The 16,911-nt window shown below is 37.4% G+C and overlaps 1 protein-coding gene across 12 annotated transcripts in view; it reads right to left on the bottom strand.

The window, feature by feature from the left end:
- The window catches only part of shot (dystonin-like protein short stop), a 383,469-nt gene that overhangs the window by 69,393 nt on the left and 297,165 nt on the right, over positions 1-16,911 (bottom strand). For 8 of the 12 annotated variants that reach the window (XM_073091892.1, XM_073091894.1, XM_073091890.1 and 5 more), the window contains 2 exons: positions 11,945-12,057; positions 11,361-11,838 (listed from right to left, as the gene is read on the bottom strand). The exons of 3 other annotated variants lie outside the window; for them this stretch is intronic. In XM_073091892.1, coding sequence (XP_072947993.1) covers positions 11,361-11,838; positions 11,945-12,057 — 591 coding nt within the window. One more of the 12 variants, XM_073091886.1, reaches the window with a different exon arrangement.

The following is a 16,911-nucleotide window of genomic DNA, read 5'->3' as shown; positions in this document are numbered from 1 at the left end:
AAGCCAGTTGCACACGGGGGCATAAACAATCTATGAAACGATAGGAACCATGTGGCACAAATGCAAGTAAGACACGCGGACGTTAACCCGCGCGACAATAAAAAGACCCTGAAGAATGTGTAACGATTGAAAACAAACAATTGTCGAGCGAATTACCCTAAACTTAAGCATCTAAGAACGGCACAAAACATTGATAAATAAATATTCACTACTAATCGTACGTAAGAAAATACTAAAAGCTGACAGTTTTCCACTATAATAAATCCGTAAGTTCTAAGGTCGGTATTGACAGTCATTTTAAAAAATACATAAATTTTTGAATGACAATTGAAATAACCCAACATTTATTTATATTGATTTACTTCAACTATTTCGGAAACTGGGAAGTAATTTATTGATTTCATTCTCGACCTTGATAGAACTTAAACAATCTATAATACAAAACGTGCTAAACTACGTACAAAAATAAAAAAAATAAGTTTTAAATTTAAGGATGACTTAAGTTATAGGTAGCATGAATTTACTTAGTACTGACAAAATTGGTATTAGTGTTGGCCACAAACAGTGACGTCACCATATTGCCTATAACCCAGTCTTGACACAAGTCTTGTGGGTGTCGTGCCATGCCAATGTTTAAGCTGAATGCTTCAGATAAGATAGATCACCGGTTGAAAGTGAAAAAGGAAATTTAAAGCAACACCTTTGCTTAAAGAAGCACAGAATCTAAGCATGAAAAATATTGTCAAACTCACCCTAGTTTCTGCTGGCAGTAAGTAACCCTTCTTAAGAGCTTTAACTAAATCGAGACTGACTTCCTTTTGCGGGTCAATTATTAATCTTCCATCAACAGGGTTGATCAGTTGCTTCTCTATTGCTTGTACCAATGGTAATATTTTTCCAGTGTCTGGTTCTTTCACAACAGTGCTGGATGGATCGACGATGCCTTGCTGTATCGCCTCGCCTAACGTTAGTCTCTTCCGGTCCATGACGCTCGTTGTTATGAACGGATCGTTCAGTGCACCGGTCGTTGGATTGTAAATACCGAAATTCAAAGTTTCTATGAGACTGAAACTCTTTTTAGGCGTCATCAGGAGACCGCTTTCGATGGCCGCGGTTAATGTATTAAGTTTAGAGGTCTCTGTATCTAAAATGTTACCCTTCTCGGCATCCATGAGGCCTTTGCGGAAAGCCTCAGGAAGTTTGATTAGTCGTTTCTTGAGATTATCTTTTATGAGCGCCGTGTCTGGATCAATGTAGCCCATAGTGGCAGCGTCTTTGATTGTAAACACTTCATTGGATTGAGGATCAGTAAACCGGGCCGTGGCGATGTTTAAGTGCCCATCTTCAATAGCTTGTTCAAATGTTAGAGGTTCCCGAACGTACACGATTAAACTATTTTCAAAGATAAAGCAAAGAGGACGCGATCGTCCACTTTGATCAAAGAGTCCTTTAGCATTTTTGTCAATTATGCCCTCGACAATACCTAGCTTGAGCGGAACGTATTTATTTATGTGTGGATCTTTGATCAAAGCGGTTTCAGGGTCGATAAATTCATATTTGATCGCTTCATCTAAAGTAAACTCCCTAAGAACTGGTTCTTTAGAAGTTGATGACTCTGGTACGTAACGCCTAGTAATTGTTTGTGATGTGAGTGGTTGGATAACAGTAACAAGGAGACCCTTATCAAAGGCAATATCTAAGCTGTACGTTTTCTTTGCTTTTGTGTCTAGAACCCTACCCTTAGTAACATCTACATCGCCTTGTTGAATAGCAACAAGAAGAGGTTTAAACTTGTTTGTAGAACTGTCTTTAACGACTGTGTGTTCAGGATTGAGAAGATTGATTTCAATAGCTTTGTTAATATCAACAAATTCGTTCGTATTAGGGTCTACGATCTTTCCGTTATCGGCTCTGAATAATCCATTTCGTATAATCTCTTCAAGGCTGAGATTTTTCTTGGACGTAACTATAAGACCGCGATGTTTTGCATCTAGTAAATTAATTTGATTGCCGTTAGGTAAAATATACACACTGTTATTTTCATCAATGATACCCGAATTGACGGCTTCGTTTAATTTAATGTACTTACTTGTAGGAATGTTTTTAACCAGGGAAATTTCAGGGTTAACAAGTTCATCTTCGATGGCAGTCTTAAGCGATATTTTTCTTTCACTCACCGGATGAATGAATACGTGTTCAGTGATTTCATACATGTTCATTGCTAGCGTCTCATACAAAGTAAAACCTGCGCTTTCGATGTCAACAATCAAACCTAAGCTCATGGCCTCCGAAAGGGGTACTTGTACGTCTGATCCAGGCTCAACGAATTTACCACTTCTTCTATCAATGATTTGACTACGGCAGCATTCAGCCAATGTCAAAGGTTTTTCAGATTTTTTGTCAAAGTAGCAAAGGTATTTAGGACTAACAATTGACCGCCTAATTGCTTCATGCAGAGTAATTTTACGACTTGTGGCTGGATCGATAATTTTACCCGTACTATCGTCGTAAAGTCCCTGATGTAACGCACGTTGTAAACTAATAGGTGCTTTGCTATCTACAAGTAAACCGATTTCAAATGCTTTGCGAAGGCTGATTTCTTCGTTGTCATTATTGATATTTCTAATTTTACCCGATTTGTCATCGATGACACCCGTTTCTATTGATTCTGGTAAAGTAATCTTATCCCATTTGCCTAACCTGTTATCTTGAATATGAACCGAATGAGGGTCGACTAGATTCATTTTGATTGCTTCCGCGAGTGTATATTTCTTACCGGTTTGGGGATCCATAAAGAGTCCCGTAATTTCATTGTACACGCCTTTTTCTAAAGCTTCGATTAGAGACAATGGTTTTCGGACCTCCACCAAAATGCCTCTTTCGAAAGCTTCACGGAAATCTACCCTTTCATCACCTAACAAGATCGTACCTGTCCTTCCATCAACAATGCCCTTATCAACGGCGAATTCGAACGGTATAACTTTGCCACCGACGTGAACTAAAGTAGATTGAGGATCTAACATACGTTTACGGATTGCTCTATCAGTTGGAACTTTTTCTTTGCTTTGCGGGTGTAAGAATTTTCCGGTTTTAGGATCATAGAAACCTTTTAAAACGGCCTCAGGTAAGCTAAGTTTCCGTTTCGCAGGTAATATTAGGCCCCGATCGGACGCGTCGGTAAGAGATATTTTATCACCTTGTATTGGGTCCCTAACTTTACCTTCTTTCGAATCAATTATACCAACTTTAATTGCGTCAGCTAAAGTGATCATTTCCCCTGTACTGGAATTCCTAACCGTCAAAGCTTCTGGATTAATATTACCGATTTTAATTGCATCCTCAAGCGTCATAGTAACGTTTTGAATAGTAAGAAGACCCGTATCTGGATCATAGAAACCTTGAACTAAACCTTCTTGTAATGTCCATGGCTTCTTGTCGCTTAACAAATAACCTTTTTCACTAGCTTCTTTAAGATTATACAGTGGAGTGGTAATCACGCCTCTTTCTAGGTCGATGAGGCCACTGTTTACAGCTTGTTCAAATGGTATAACAGCTTCAGATTTGTCATCTTTAATTCTTACATCTGATGGATTAACAAGCTTGTCCTTAATAGCTTTAGCAAGAGTCATTGTTTCACCAGACTTTGGATTTAATATTGTGCATGTATCTGGAGAATAATAACCTAATTCAATAACATCGAATAGCGAAAAAGTAACATCTTTTGTCGCTATTAGACCCTTCTTTAGTGCATCATCTAATGGAATGTATTTACCAGTCTTTTTGTCCTTAATTCTACCAGTTTCCGGATTAATTAGATTTGTGTCGAGCGCTTCCGACAGCGGTATGAACTTATCTGAAGCAGTATCTTTTATTTCTGAAATAGTTGGGTGTACAATATTTCTGTCGACAGCGTCTGGAATAGTGACCAATTGTTCTGTAACATTATCTTTGATTCTTCCAGATTTCGGTTCATACATTTCCTTAATGATTACTGCTTCAATGGAAATTGGTCTTCTTATAATCGTTATTAGTCCGCGTTGGATTGCCACTGAGACTTCGATTGTCTCGTGGGTTTCTACTATCGTTATTATACCCTCGTGTATTTCTATTACACCACGCTCGATAGCATCTGAGAAGGATATAGTTTCATTTGTTCGTGGAACTTTTATTAGTAAGGATTCCTGATCGACTATTCCCTTTTGAACAGCTTCTCCGATAGGCACTAACTCTCCTGTTATGTCCTTAATTTCCCCGGTTTTCGGATTGTAACGTCCTTGTTCCAAGGCTGACTCGATAGATACTTGCTCCGGAAGTGATATTTCCTCCGGTTTTTCAACTATCCATCCGACTTGAACACATTGCAGGAATGATACACGTTTTCCTGTCTTCGGGTTAACCATGTACCCTGTAGTTTTGTCAATAATGGGCCTTGCAATCGCTTCATCGAAAGTAATATAATTATCTGATTTGCAACCCAAATCTTTAACCAATATGGTGGTGGGATCAAATACATGTAGGCCGTAAACAAGCTCTTCGAATGTAATTTTAGCACCAGTTTCAGGATTCAAGAATACCTGCTTTTCTATATCATAAACTCCCATTTCAGATAGTTCCTCCGGAGTCAGCTTTTGGGAAATAGCAATGCATCGTTTCGGTTTAGATTCCCTAACAATAACGCAATTTTTAGATATAACATCAACTGGAGTAAATCTGCTGATTTGTTCCTGTTCTAGAGAGTCCTGTACAGTTAACGGCATCTCAACTCCGTTTATTATTATACGACAAACTTTGGGCTCAATTTTGCCTTGTGCAATCGCATCTATTAGTGCAATGTTCTCCCACAGTACTTCCACCGGTCTCTGCAACTCCTTAGTCACATTTTGTTCTGTAATCTCTTCAATAGCTCGCAAAGGTTGTTTTTCAGCATCGATAAGAAGTGCAGACATAACTTTTGCATCATCACTTGGGATCTTATCCTTTGCACTCGGCTCTGTTAACTTAAGTAAAGCATCGTCAGGTTTATGTCCTTTTGAATCTGGGGTTGTATCCGTTGGAACTTGGCGCTTAGGCATTTCCTCAGGTGTTTTACTAAGCAAAGTGTCTGAAACTGCATGCGAATCTTTTGGAATCTGAGGAATAATTTCGTCGGGCCTTTGGCTCTCTGTAGGCGACACTTTGGATTGTTCAGGTTCTTTAGTAGGCTCCGATTTTTCTGTCTTTGAATCAACTACGCCTTTAACTGCGTCTACCACCATGGATGCTGCAAGTATTGGCGCACCGACAACAGCCACTAGGCCTAACTTAGCAGCATCCGCGAAACTCATACTACGCCCAGATTTGTCTTTTATTTCGCCAGTCTTTTCATTAAATATTCCCTTGCGTGCGGCTTCATTTAGGGTAATTTCTTTACCTGTTTCAGACTCTATAACTTTGACAGTTTCAGGAGAAACGATTCCTTTCTTTACAGCTGTAAGGACATCATCAGTAACTCGTGTTGATGTAGCGGTTATGGTATTTGTATTTGGATCGTATGTTATTCCTGTTGAAACATCTACAGGTTTTACAACCTTGCCTGTATCGATTTCTCTAGTTCGTAATCCATCCTCAATACCTATCTGAGGTGTCTCAGGCGTAAGCTCGCGTGAATCTTTTTTCTTTGCTCTTACATCTTCTGCTAATGGAACTGAGTGTGGCTGGCTTCCATCCTTTGTAAATAGTGTTTCGTGAACGTCACCTGAAATGTCTGACGGTTGGTTTTCAATGTACGCTTTATCTACTTGATCAGGCGACATTCTCGATTTCTGGGTTTCAATAGTAGTTTCAACCACACGGTGCGGTTCTCTCAATTCCTCTGTTACTACTTGATACGAAGTGGATTCATTTTGCGTTACTTCGATAGTTGTTACTTTAGAAGCTTTCGTAGTAACGACTGTGCTAGTGTGTTCAGATATACATTCAATGGGTGCAGATGTTGTGATAGTTCTAATAATGGTTGTTACTTCTTCACCGTTCGGAGAAGTTTGGCGTATTTGTTGTATTGTTGGGGTGCTCACAATACCAACACTTCTATCTGCTGTAGTGTCCGATTCTTTTGGTTTCTTCCTAGTTTCTGTAAGATCGATTTTATCATCAGTGACCTGTTCTCCCTGTCTAGAAGGCACATATCCTTTGGGTTCCTCTACAGAAACTGCTGGCTTGTCTTGTAACGGCTTCGTGTCTGCACTTGGACTTAATTCAGTAATTGTAACTGAAGATGTAGGTTTCTCGTCCGGTCGTGAAGTAGTTACCGTGGTAATATATTTTGTTTCAGAAACTATAGTTGTGCTCTCATGTGATACTGGTAGTTCATCAGAAACATCTTGAGATATTGGTGTCTTCTGTTTCGCATCCTGCGAAACGGCTTCTTTGGGTAATTTCGGCCGTTCAGGCATGTCTCTTTCTTTGGATTTTGGCGTTTTATCCTCTTTCGAAACAATAGGCGATTTACGAGAATCAATAGGAACTATTAATTCTTCAGATACTGCTTCCTCTGTTATGCCTATTATTTCAAAAGGCTGTTTTTGCTGTGATTCAGATGGTTTTCCAACGAAAGAAGGATCACTAGGTTTATCTGTCGTTTTTACCAATGACTCTTTCTTAGTAATTTCTTCAGGTCTAACAGCTTCTGGTTGTTTGGGCGTCATTATTTTGCTTCTTACTGCTTCAGCGCCTTTAACCACAGCCATTGCTGCTAGCGCTGGTGCGGCAACTACAGCGATTAATCCCATTTTAGCAGCTTTCTTAATATCAATAGACTTTCCTGTGTCTGGTTCTTTTAATTTGCCGCTCTTTTTATCTAAGAGGCCAGTATCCAGTGCTTCTTGAAGTGTGACTGGTTGACTACATCCGACATTATATATTACTGATTGAGGATCAATTATTTTTCTTTCTAGAGCTTCCTTGAATGTAACTACTTTATTAGGTGATTTAGGATCCCTAAACTTCTGTGTTTTATCATCAAACAAGAGTTCAAATGCTTCGTTGAGATCGAGCATTTCCAATTCCTTCTTTGGTGAAGGCGATGTAGACTTAGGCGCAATTTCCGTATTCAGTACCCCAGCATTCACTGCTTCCGTAATTGACAACGTTTCTCCAGTATTCGGATGCGTGAATGTACCTGTCTTAATGTCAATGTAACCGAGATTAAGCGCGTCCTCGAAATTAATATTCGTGTCGCTAGTGATAACATGTTCCCTATTTGTTTGCTCTTCTCTAATTATGCCTTTCTGTCGAGCTTCTTCTATGGGAATTATTTCTCCAGTTTTTGTATTTTGCACCTCATTTGTATTAACGAGAACATAATCGGCTAGAAGTTCTACCATTTTTGTTGTGATAGTGTGTTCGGATGAAAAAGTTTCAGTTATGGTGGTAACAACACCGCTTATTTCTGAAATCTCTTTGTCGAGTTTGACTGCCACTAAGCCTTGTTCAAGTGCTTTGTCTAAGGGTATTTTCTGTTTCGTATTGGGATCAGTGAATGTACCTTCCTTAAGATTGACGAGTCCTTGATCTAATGCTTCCTCTAAAGGAAGTGTTGATGACGACTGAGGGAACGGAATACCCATTATCAAATTGTTATCAATAGCTTCACCTATTGTCATTGATTCGCCTGTAAGTGGGTGTGTGAATTCTCCTGTTTTCGGATTGATAAGATTCCGTTTTAAAGCAACGGTTAAAGTCATTCCTGCGGGAGGAATATCGTCCACGCCCTCAGCTGTGGTGTTGTCGGGCAGTAAGTTATAATTAACTGCTGTAACAAAGTCGATTGGACCTAAGCTAGTCTTTATAATATTTTTGTCACTGTCCACAATATTGCTATCGATAGCTTCAGCAAGCGTCATGCTTTTACCAGGAGATAAGGTTATAACGGACAAAGGATCAACGATGTCGCAAATTATAGCTTCTTTTAATGTCAAATGATTACCTGTTTCCGGATGAATAATTTTGTCTGTAGCCGGATCGTACAACCCTTGTTTCATAACTTCTGAAATAGTAAGACTTCTACAAATAGGAATCAAGACTTCATCTTGGCCTTCCGCATCTAAGACTCCCCTGTTAATAGCTTCATCGATGTTCAATACTTCACCGTGTACCGGATCGACGATATTTCCCTGGCTGTTATCAACTAATCCACATTCAATAGCCTTTTCCAAAGTCAAAGGAGATCCATCTTTACCTTTATACAATTTGATAGATTCCAAAACTTTGGCCGTTTCTTTGTTTATTAGACCCTTTACTATCGCTTCTTGTGGGGATACTACGCGTTTTCGAAGTTTTTGTAGAACAAGAGGTTTTGTATCAGAAGGCATGCCTGAAACTTTTTTAGAAATATCTGTGTCAAACCTAGGTGTTTTAGTTATGCTCACTTTAGTCAAATCAATTATTTTTGTATCAATTTCTTTTTCGGCAAATTCATTATCAATGACCTTACGATTGTCAGCTGAAAGACTATTTTGTATGGATTCCACAGTTATAAAACCTTCCGAAACAGCAGCTCCTACAGACAGGGGTTTAGTTGTGGTTTGGGAATATGAAACAGAAGATGGTGATTTTATGGCCGATGCGTTTACCTCAGGACTTGATGATCTTTCCTTGAGAGATTGTTTGTATTTTTCATAAGTAACTGGATCCACGAGTCCTCTGGTAAAAGCTTCTTCCATAGTCAACTTTTCACCTGTCTGTGGGTCTACTACGGTAGTTTTCATAAACTTGGATATCGTAATTGTACTTCGGTTCGACGTTGTTTGTTCGGAACTTGTACGTACAAGAGTGTCGCTGTCGGGAGTTTTATCTCTAATAGAATCCTCATATTTTTTGTAAGTTTCTGGATCGACTAAGCCCCTTTCATATGCCACTTCCATGGGCAGCTCTTCTCCGGTGTTTGGATCTACAACCATAGTACTTTTAACCAGCTGGATAATCTTAGTAGCCGCTACCAGAGGGGCACCTACAACAGCTACAAGGCCCACTTTGGCTGCGTCCGCTAAGCTTATCTTTCTGCCAGATTTATCCGTATATTCACCTGAATTCTCATTTACAATACCCTTGTCTAAAGCCTGTTTTAAAGGAATTAATTTACCAGTTTTAGGATCTGTGACCTTAACCGCGCTTGGTGAAACCGCCCCTCGGTCAACTGCTTCGATGATGTTTTCCGAAACACCTGATGTTGTTGATATAACAAGTGCTGTAGCTGGGTCAAAGATGACTCCAGGTTTTACTTGTACAGGTTCTAACGCGGACTGCTCTTCAGAAATCCTTTTGTCAGCAGGCATATCCTGCACTTCAGAGATTTCCATTTTGTCTGGCATACCAGCAATAGATGTAATTGTTATAACTTTATGCGTAGAAATAGTTGTTGAAAGATGTACGAAAGTAATAAATTTGCGTTCAATGGATTCTTTCATAGTTAAAGTGTATGTTTGATATCTGTAATGACCTGTATTATCTATTATATGCAAATCTAAAGCTTTATTTAACATAACATCTTTTTTGGATTTCGGATCTACTACTTTGGCCGATTCTGGATTTATAATATTGAGATCGATCGCCTCTTTTAGGTCTAGAACCCTATCAGTCCCTGGAATTATAAATAACCCTGTAGATGGATCAAAAAGATTTTGTTGTATAGCTTCTTTTAATGTCCAACCACCATTTGGCAGTTCAATTGTGTTTTTCTTAATCGTTAGTGATGTTACCGAAGGTTCGTTTACTATCGACTTAGATGTGACAGTCCTAAACTCACGAGTTATATCTTCTCGCGGTCTTGTTGTTTCACGAACAACATAGTCGGGGCTTTTAACTGTTTCGGGTCTGTTGTCGTGTTGTAATTTACTTTCCGGACTAGGAGGAAGATCTTTAATGTAAGATTTTTTAGTTATTTTTAGTTCTACTACCTGACCTGGGACTAGTTCCCGTTTAGTGACTCGATCTGATATCCTTGCTACTCGAGGTTCGTCTTTTTCAACACCTAGTAACCCTTCATCTAAGGCTTGTTGTATTGGGAATACCGTTCCCGTTGTTGGGTCGGTGAACGTTTGGGTACTTTCATCGATTAACCCCATTCGTACTGCTTCGGCAAATGTGATAATAGTATCCGATCGTCGCGACGTATTAGTATTTGTTACTGTGACGTATCTTTTAACAGTTTTCGTAACCGTTTGCAATGTAAGTGTAATATTTAAGAGGGAATTTAATAGAGCAGCACCCTCAGGCGTAATCATATTGATTTCTACAGCTTTATTAAATGGAATTGGTTTCCTATTCGCATCTAGTAAGTGACCAGTTTTAGGATCAAGAATATTTTTGAACACCGCATCTAAAACAGAAAGCTCTTTATCGTTTTCGAAAATACCTATCTTTCGATTGAACATTTCTAGTACCTCGGGGCGGACAATTGAAACTTTAGTACAATCTTCTAAATATACAAAATCACCACTTTCAGATTTAAGGAAAGTTTCTCCGTTGACATACTTTATGTTAGCTTTACTTAAAGCTGTGTTAAAGGAAACGAATTCACCGGTCTTAGGATCCCTAAAGCCATCAATATCGAATATAGATCGCTGGGAGACTGATGTGATAAGGCCACGGTCTACTGCTTCTGGGATGGTACAAAGTTCTCCCGTTAAATTGTCGCGGAATTTGTTATCTGTGAGAATAATCCTAGCACCCAATGCTTCAGATAATGTGAGAAGCTGGCCGGTTGTAGTATCTGTTATACATTTGACACTATCACTATCCAACACACCGGCGGAAATTGCCTCCAAGATGTTCAATGGCGTTCGACTTGTTGGAGATAATATTTTACCGTCATTTGTCATCAAATTATTATCACATACGTCTTTCAATGTCATGGGTTTGCAAATGTATCGCTTCATTGCTGCATCTTTGAAAGTTAATTTTTCTTTTGTAACGCTATGTACGTATTTAGAATGTTTAGTATTTATAATATTCTTTTCTATCGCTTCTAGTAGCGTTATTTTAACGTCATTTTTAGCATCAACTATTTCCCTAACGTTCGGGTTGATTAGTTCGTTTTTAATCGCGACGTCTAATTGGAACCTATCACCGGAATTCCTGTCCAAAATCCAACCACTGTTGTCAACTAAATCTTGGCTTATCGCGTCTGATAAAGACAGGGCGCTAGATTTTATTTTGATAATCTCATTGTAGATCAGATAGCCTCTTTGGTAAGCTTCAGCTATCGTTATGTAGGTGCCGTTTGGTAACCGGTAGAGACCTCTCTGTAAATCGACTTGTCCGCGGTTTAGAGCGTCCGAAATACTCATTCCTTGTGTTGTAGGTTTTTCTCCTTCTACAGTCACCTTGATTCGCTTCTCTGCTGGATCTGTGAGTCCTTGTTCTGCGTCGTATAACTCCCTTTGGATGGCTTCTAGTAAAGTAACTTCATTTCCGTCTTCAGTCATCCCACAAGGGCCTGTTAGTCTCGCAGCGAGTTTCGGGTCGATGAGTCCTTCCTTCGCCGCTTGTTCTATTGTCATAGTTTGTCTCGTTTCTGGAGAAGAGAGTAATCTTCCCGTTCGAACGTCTAGTATCCTCATACTAATAGCTTGACCGACGGTCAAGATCTCACGTGTTTCGGGGTGGACTATACCTCTGGATTCGATAATGTTTGGACCTTCATACATTTTATGGACCCGTTTGAGATTCCTAACGTCAGGTCTGTCGTCGTCGCCTACAACTGTTTTTGTTGCGTAGTTAGGCGAACTTAATTTGCCATTGGCCATCGATTTGATTGGTGCGTGGCCATCAAGCTCTGTTGTATGTGACGTCCTTACATATCTGCGCGAAATTATGGGAAAATAACAATTAATAACGTTAAAAAATAGTCTATATGGTATTATTGCAATGAGCTGATTTGACGATGTTTCTAAACGATTATACTTACTTCTCAGAGGTAAAGTGTGTCGTGTAAGTATGTTCGGTAGTGGCCAGGTCTTGCATATTAAACTCCTGTCTGAAGGAGCGTGCCGAGCGCGGCGCCATTGCCTCCACCAGGCGCTGGAATGAAATACATAATACATATTAATACGGTTAAAAATATTCTCAATGTTTATTTATTAAAGTACACTTATTTTAAAACTAATAACTATCACACGTTCACAGTAACAGTACCTTATGTAAGGAAAATAATAAAAAAAAGTATTGCAAGTGTGATTTTTCAATTAATACATTATTATTACGTTTTAAACATATTTCAACAACATTTTCAAATCATATAAAATAATACATACGAAATTTAAAGTAACAGGCGTAATTTCTGTGCATTTTTACTGATATTAAAATAAAATGTTATGATGAGTCAAACAGCTTTCAAAATCTAAGAAAAATCGATGAAACCGTTGCGTGATTTGCGTACAAATATACAATCAGTAAAAGTAAATAAAACTCGATTAAAATGTCTTAGGTATTTATGTTTGTTTGTAAACTAGTCTTCTAATTAATAGTCGATGTTAGTTTTTTTGGAAAAAAATAGATGCGGACTGCATTCATTCATTACAGTAGTACATTAGTTAGATGCAGTACCTACATTAGTTATAACAATATACATAGATTATACTGGCAGCAAATTACTCATGTTCCACTCGCGGAAATTAGAACTCGGGAAAAGCCCCGAGGACTCCAATCCCTATCTCATTACCTACTTATCGATGTTATTATTCGATTCTAGGTATTACGCAATAAGATTCAGTGGAAACCGTTTCGTTCAAAGGTATATTGCACTTACAGACATGTTTTACAAATAAGGCTATTGGAGCCCGATTGAGTAGGTGTAAAGGTGCGGCTGCATGACATACACTAACCTAGATGCATTTAGCATTTTATGAGATATTGCAATTGCAATCCGATATGAATGCATACATGAATGATAAATAAAGACGCGGACACATTATAATATATGAAATAAGATTTAAAATGTTAAAAACGCGTTTTAATATTTTTATAATTAGCTATTATACATTTTGATTAATACGAGTTTTACGTGATATACAAGCCAATATGGTTTATATTTAACATGGACATTATATTTTTTTTTGGCCAAGATTAATATTTATATTAATCTTGGCCAAAAAAAACTTTTGTCGATGGAATGACTGTCAAACTACATGACTTATACAATACAATTGTTACAGGAAATACAAATAAGCAAATATTTTGATTAGAAAAAAAAAACAAAATAAATTATCTAATATTCAAACAGCGGTTATCAAAAAATATTAAAAAGAATCTGATATGAACCATTTGACCGACCACTGAATCTTTGGGTTCCTAAAGACACTCGATGCATTGTAAGTATGTCAAATATTTATTAGCATCTTACTTAACATTTACCTACAACCAATAACATTATTCTTTATTTATTTACGTATTAAGTAAATAGGTCATAAGCATTTATAAAGTCACTTTAAACTTCTTCTCCTAAATCAAATTTACGATCACAATCATTTGAGTAACTAATATTTTCTCTTTTCCTTTTTTTTAATAATATGCAACAAAAATGGTTTATGGGCATACAGCAAAAGTGATGTTAAGCTGCTACTCTTGGACATCTGTTATGGGAACTCGATTATAGATTAGATTATCTGCTTCCCATAACTAAGTCTGTACTCTGCAAATTAGTATACCCTTACCCTTCATACCATAACATATCAGCTACAAACCCCTGTTATAAGACAGATGGTGGAATTGCTGTAGAATCACTAACAATTTTAGGATCTTATATCCATTTAGGAATATGTCATATATAATTCTGTAAATTTGCAAAAAGTTGCTGACTAACAGTAAATGAATCATGAGGATCCGTTCAATACCTCTAGAGATTGGCTCTGACATAAACAAAATATGCTTTATATAGTATAGAGTATAGTTATGGTACCCACCCGGCATTCGTACGCGAAGTGATACTTATACTCCTCATCCAATAAGAATCCTTATACCCTATCCTATTATCCTTATTATATCGTTCAGTACGTTTAGGGATTAACTGTGGCATAAATAAAATATCCTTTATATAGTATAGAGTATAGTTATGGTACCCACCCGGCACTCGTACGCGAAGTCATACTCATACTCCTCATCCATTTTAGCACAATTTAGAACACAACACTAGGATTTAAAACGTTCACTTAGTACAGTCATGATTCACTGAAATACACTTTGTTCCTTCAAAACACAATAAATAACAATTATTAAGGATCACACCAGAAAAAATTTAAAGATATCGAACGAAACCAAACTATTACGTAGAACGAAAATACATAAATCTAGCGAAAACACGGCTAATCGAGAGCCGCACTGGCCGAAAACTGAATGGAAGAACGAAAACCGTAAATCGAAAAAAAATAACGCAGATTCTAAATTTGAATGATTTCGTAATGGCCACCGACGCCTAGCCGCGTGTTATTGTTGCGACGCTTATTACATTAGCGCAGTCGACTCGTAAGCTCGGACAACAGCTGTTTGATTCAGGTTTTGAGGTTAGGAAAATGACTGGCCTATTCGATATCGGGGGATGCGCGCGCATCGCACTGCGCTGTTGTGTTGGCGTTACGAAACTCACGGTACGCCATACCGTGGTGATGCGTACTACATTTACACCCTTTTCCCATCACTACACCACCCCGTTTAATGAATCACGGTCAAATGAGTTAGGGACGTTCAAATGTTATGTATGAGCCGGCGTAAATTTACGCTATGATCATGTTTACGCTGCAAATTAGTAGATACATTGCGTAAAGTCCTCATAAAGAGCTCTATCACTTTCATCTCTACGGTCTTAGTTTTAATATTCCGTCCATTACGGTTTATATTCAAAATTATCTGAAATAAACTTAAAAGTTGAGTACGCAGTCAATATTTTATCATTTATATTTTACACTACAATGTTTCCGAAGCTCTTTGTGAAATGTATGGAAATTAAAAACACTCTTTAGCAACGCTGCATGATTACATCTTTGCACAAGGTTTTGCTACACGCATAGTGCATGCTTATATTGCATTGTGCATAGTACGAATGACTAGTTGAAATGCTTTGTGAACTAATAAAAGATTATGCAACTTTAATGTAACTATAACTTCAAGAGATAATGATAATAAAATAACAGTTATTGGAACTAAAAAGCAATTATTTGCAATATAGTAACTTGCGATGAACTTTCTCACAGGCGCTTTAACAATTTCGCCTCGAAAATCGTTAATCCTGAGGATGTTGATAAGGACAATGGTACGAAATTATTAAAATCGTGTATTGACATCGGTTTTTGATAATTCTTCAAAATTTTGAATTAAACTGAACGTTCAAAGTGGATAGAAATCGGGTTCAAAGATTCTATTCTGTTACATACATACATACATACATACAACCCAAGCTAATAAAAGCGTGTTAGAAATTAAAACGATCATTTTAGAATTTGAAATATAACATATATTAAAACAAATTACACGACCATAAAATAAATCTAACGACACCTCATATTTTAAAATTCGTCAAGCCAGGGCTGTAGGTCGTAGCCAAGAATGAAATATACATAGATACGCTCGAGAGACGTTATCCTTCAGTCGGCTAAAAACCAATCAATTTATGTAAATGATTCAATTGTTTTTGGTTAAAGAATGTATAAACGAAATTGCGTGATATGGCGATGACGATCACCGGTACGACACGCAAGGTCCAATCCAAAATTTCGATGCTTAAACACATAGTACTAGACGCAATACGTATCAGTCACTATAAACACACGATTAGTTAGTTTTACCTAGATTTCGGTTACGCTAACTCTTCCTCAATTACCCAAAACGGATGTAGTTACATTTTTGCGGTTAACCTCGCGAGCTAACGTTAATGACTCACGAATTTTGTATAAAACGCTATTTTATTCTGTATATTAATCATCCTCAATGTACCTGAGTACGTCATCAGCTTAACAAAAAGCCTTTTAACAAGAAATGCTGTTTTCATTAGCACAGTCGTTTCAAGAATCGTTATTTACGTTACAGATTCTATCTTTGTTTTAACAATGAATTGGATGTTCAAAGAATTTTTAAGAAGTTCCTCTTTATCTCTGGACTTCCTGACTAGATCATCATGATATGTATGCAGTGCATCCTTGATAATATAAGCATTAAAACGAAAAATACGAAATCGATGTACTCATACAAAAAACACAACCATAGCACAGCATACACTACTACAATATAAATCTCTTCAACCTATTCCTATCATCTCCACGGATCAATATAGGTAACAACAACAGTAAATATTTCTCTCGATAACCAATAACCACTCCGAATTTAAGTAACCAACGATGTTATTCCACGAGGGATCTTCAAAGATAATCCAAAAGATACATAAATATTTATTATTATAGTAAACCGTTTGAACGTAACCGCTAAATATAGTAACGTGACTAAAACGGTACGTGATGATAGTAATTCAAAGAAACTCTATAAGGAAATGTAACTACTGGTGAAACCATAGTAGACAGTGCAAGGATCTCGTGACGAATCGAGAATATTGCAACAACCTTAGTCTTTGACTACATTATTCTATTAGCTAGTACTATTCTGAAAAATAGTAACAATTCATTCTGATGCAATAATTAACTATTGATACAATATTTTTTACCATTGAAAGTAAAAGAAAAGGATTAATTCTATCATCTGTATTGATAACTTTCCGGAGTGGGTTTGTTATTATTCCCCTACAAATTTTGATCCTCCTCCAGATTTGATTAATTTTTTTTGGACTTACTTATGATTTAATGACCATAGTTTTAAACCATAATTGGACCGGATATTGGGCGCCATTATGAAGATCCCGATTTTTTAAATTTTAAATATATTTTTTGAATTTTC

This window comes from Epargyreus clarus, unplaced genomic scaffold (genome assembly GCF_041222505.1).
Source record: "Epargyreus clarus isolate Ecla_fem2 unplaced genomic scaffold, WU_Ecla_fem_2.2 ptg000035l, whole genome shotgun sequence".
NCBI classification, from domain to species: domain Eukaryota; kingdom Metazoa; phylum Arthropoda; class Insecta; order Lepidoptera; family Hesperiidae; genus Epargyreus; species Epargyreus clarus.
The sequence above is the reverse complement of the archived record's forward strand: the minus strand, read 5'-3'. Positions and strand labels throughout refer to the sequence as shown.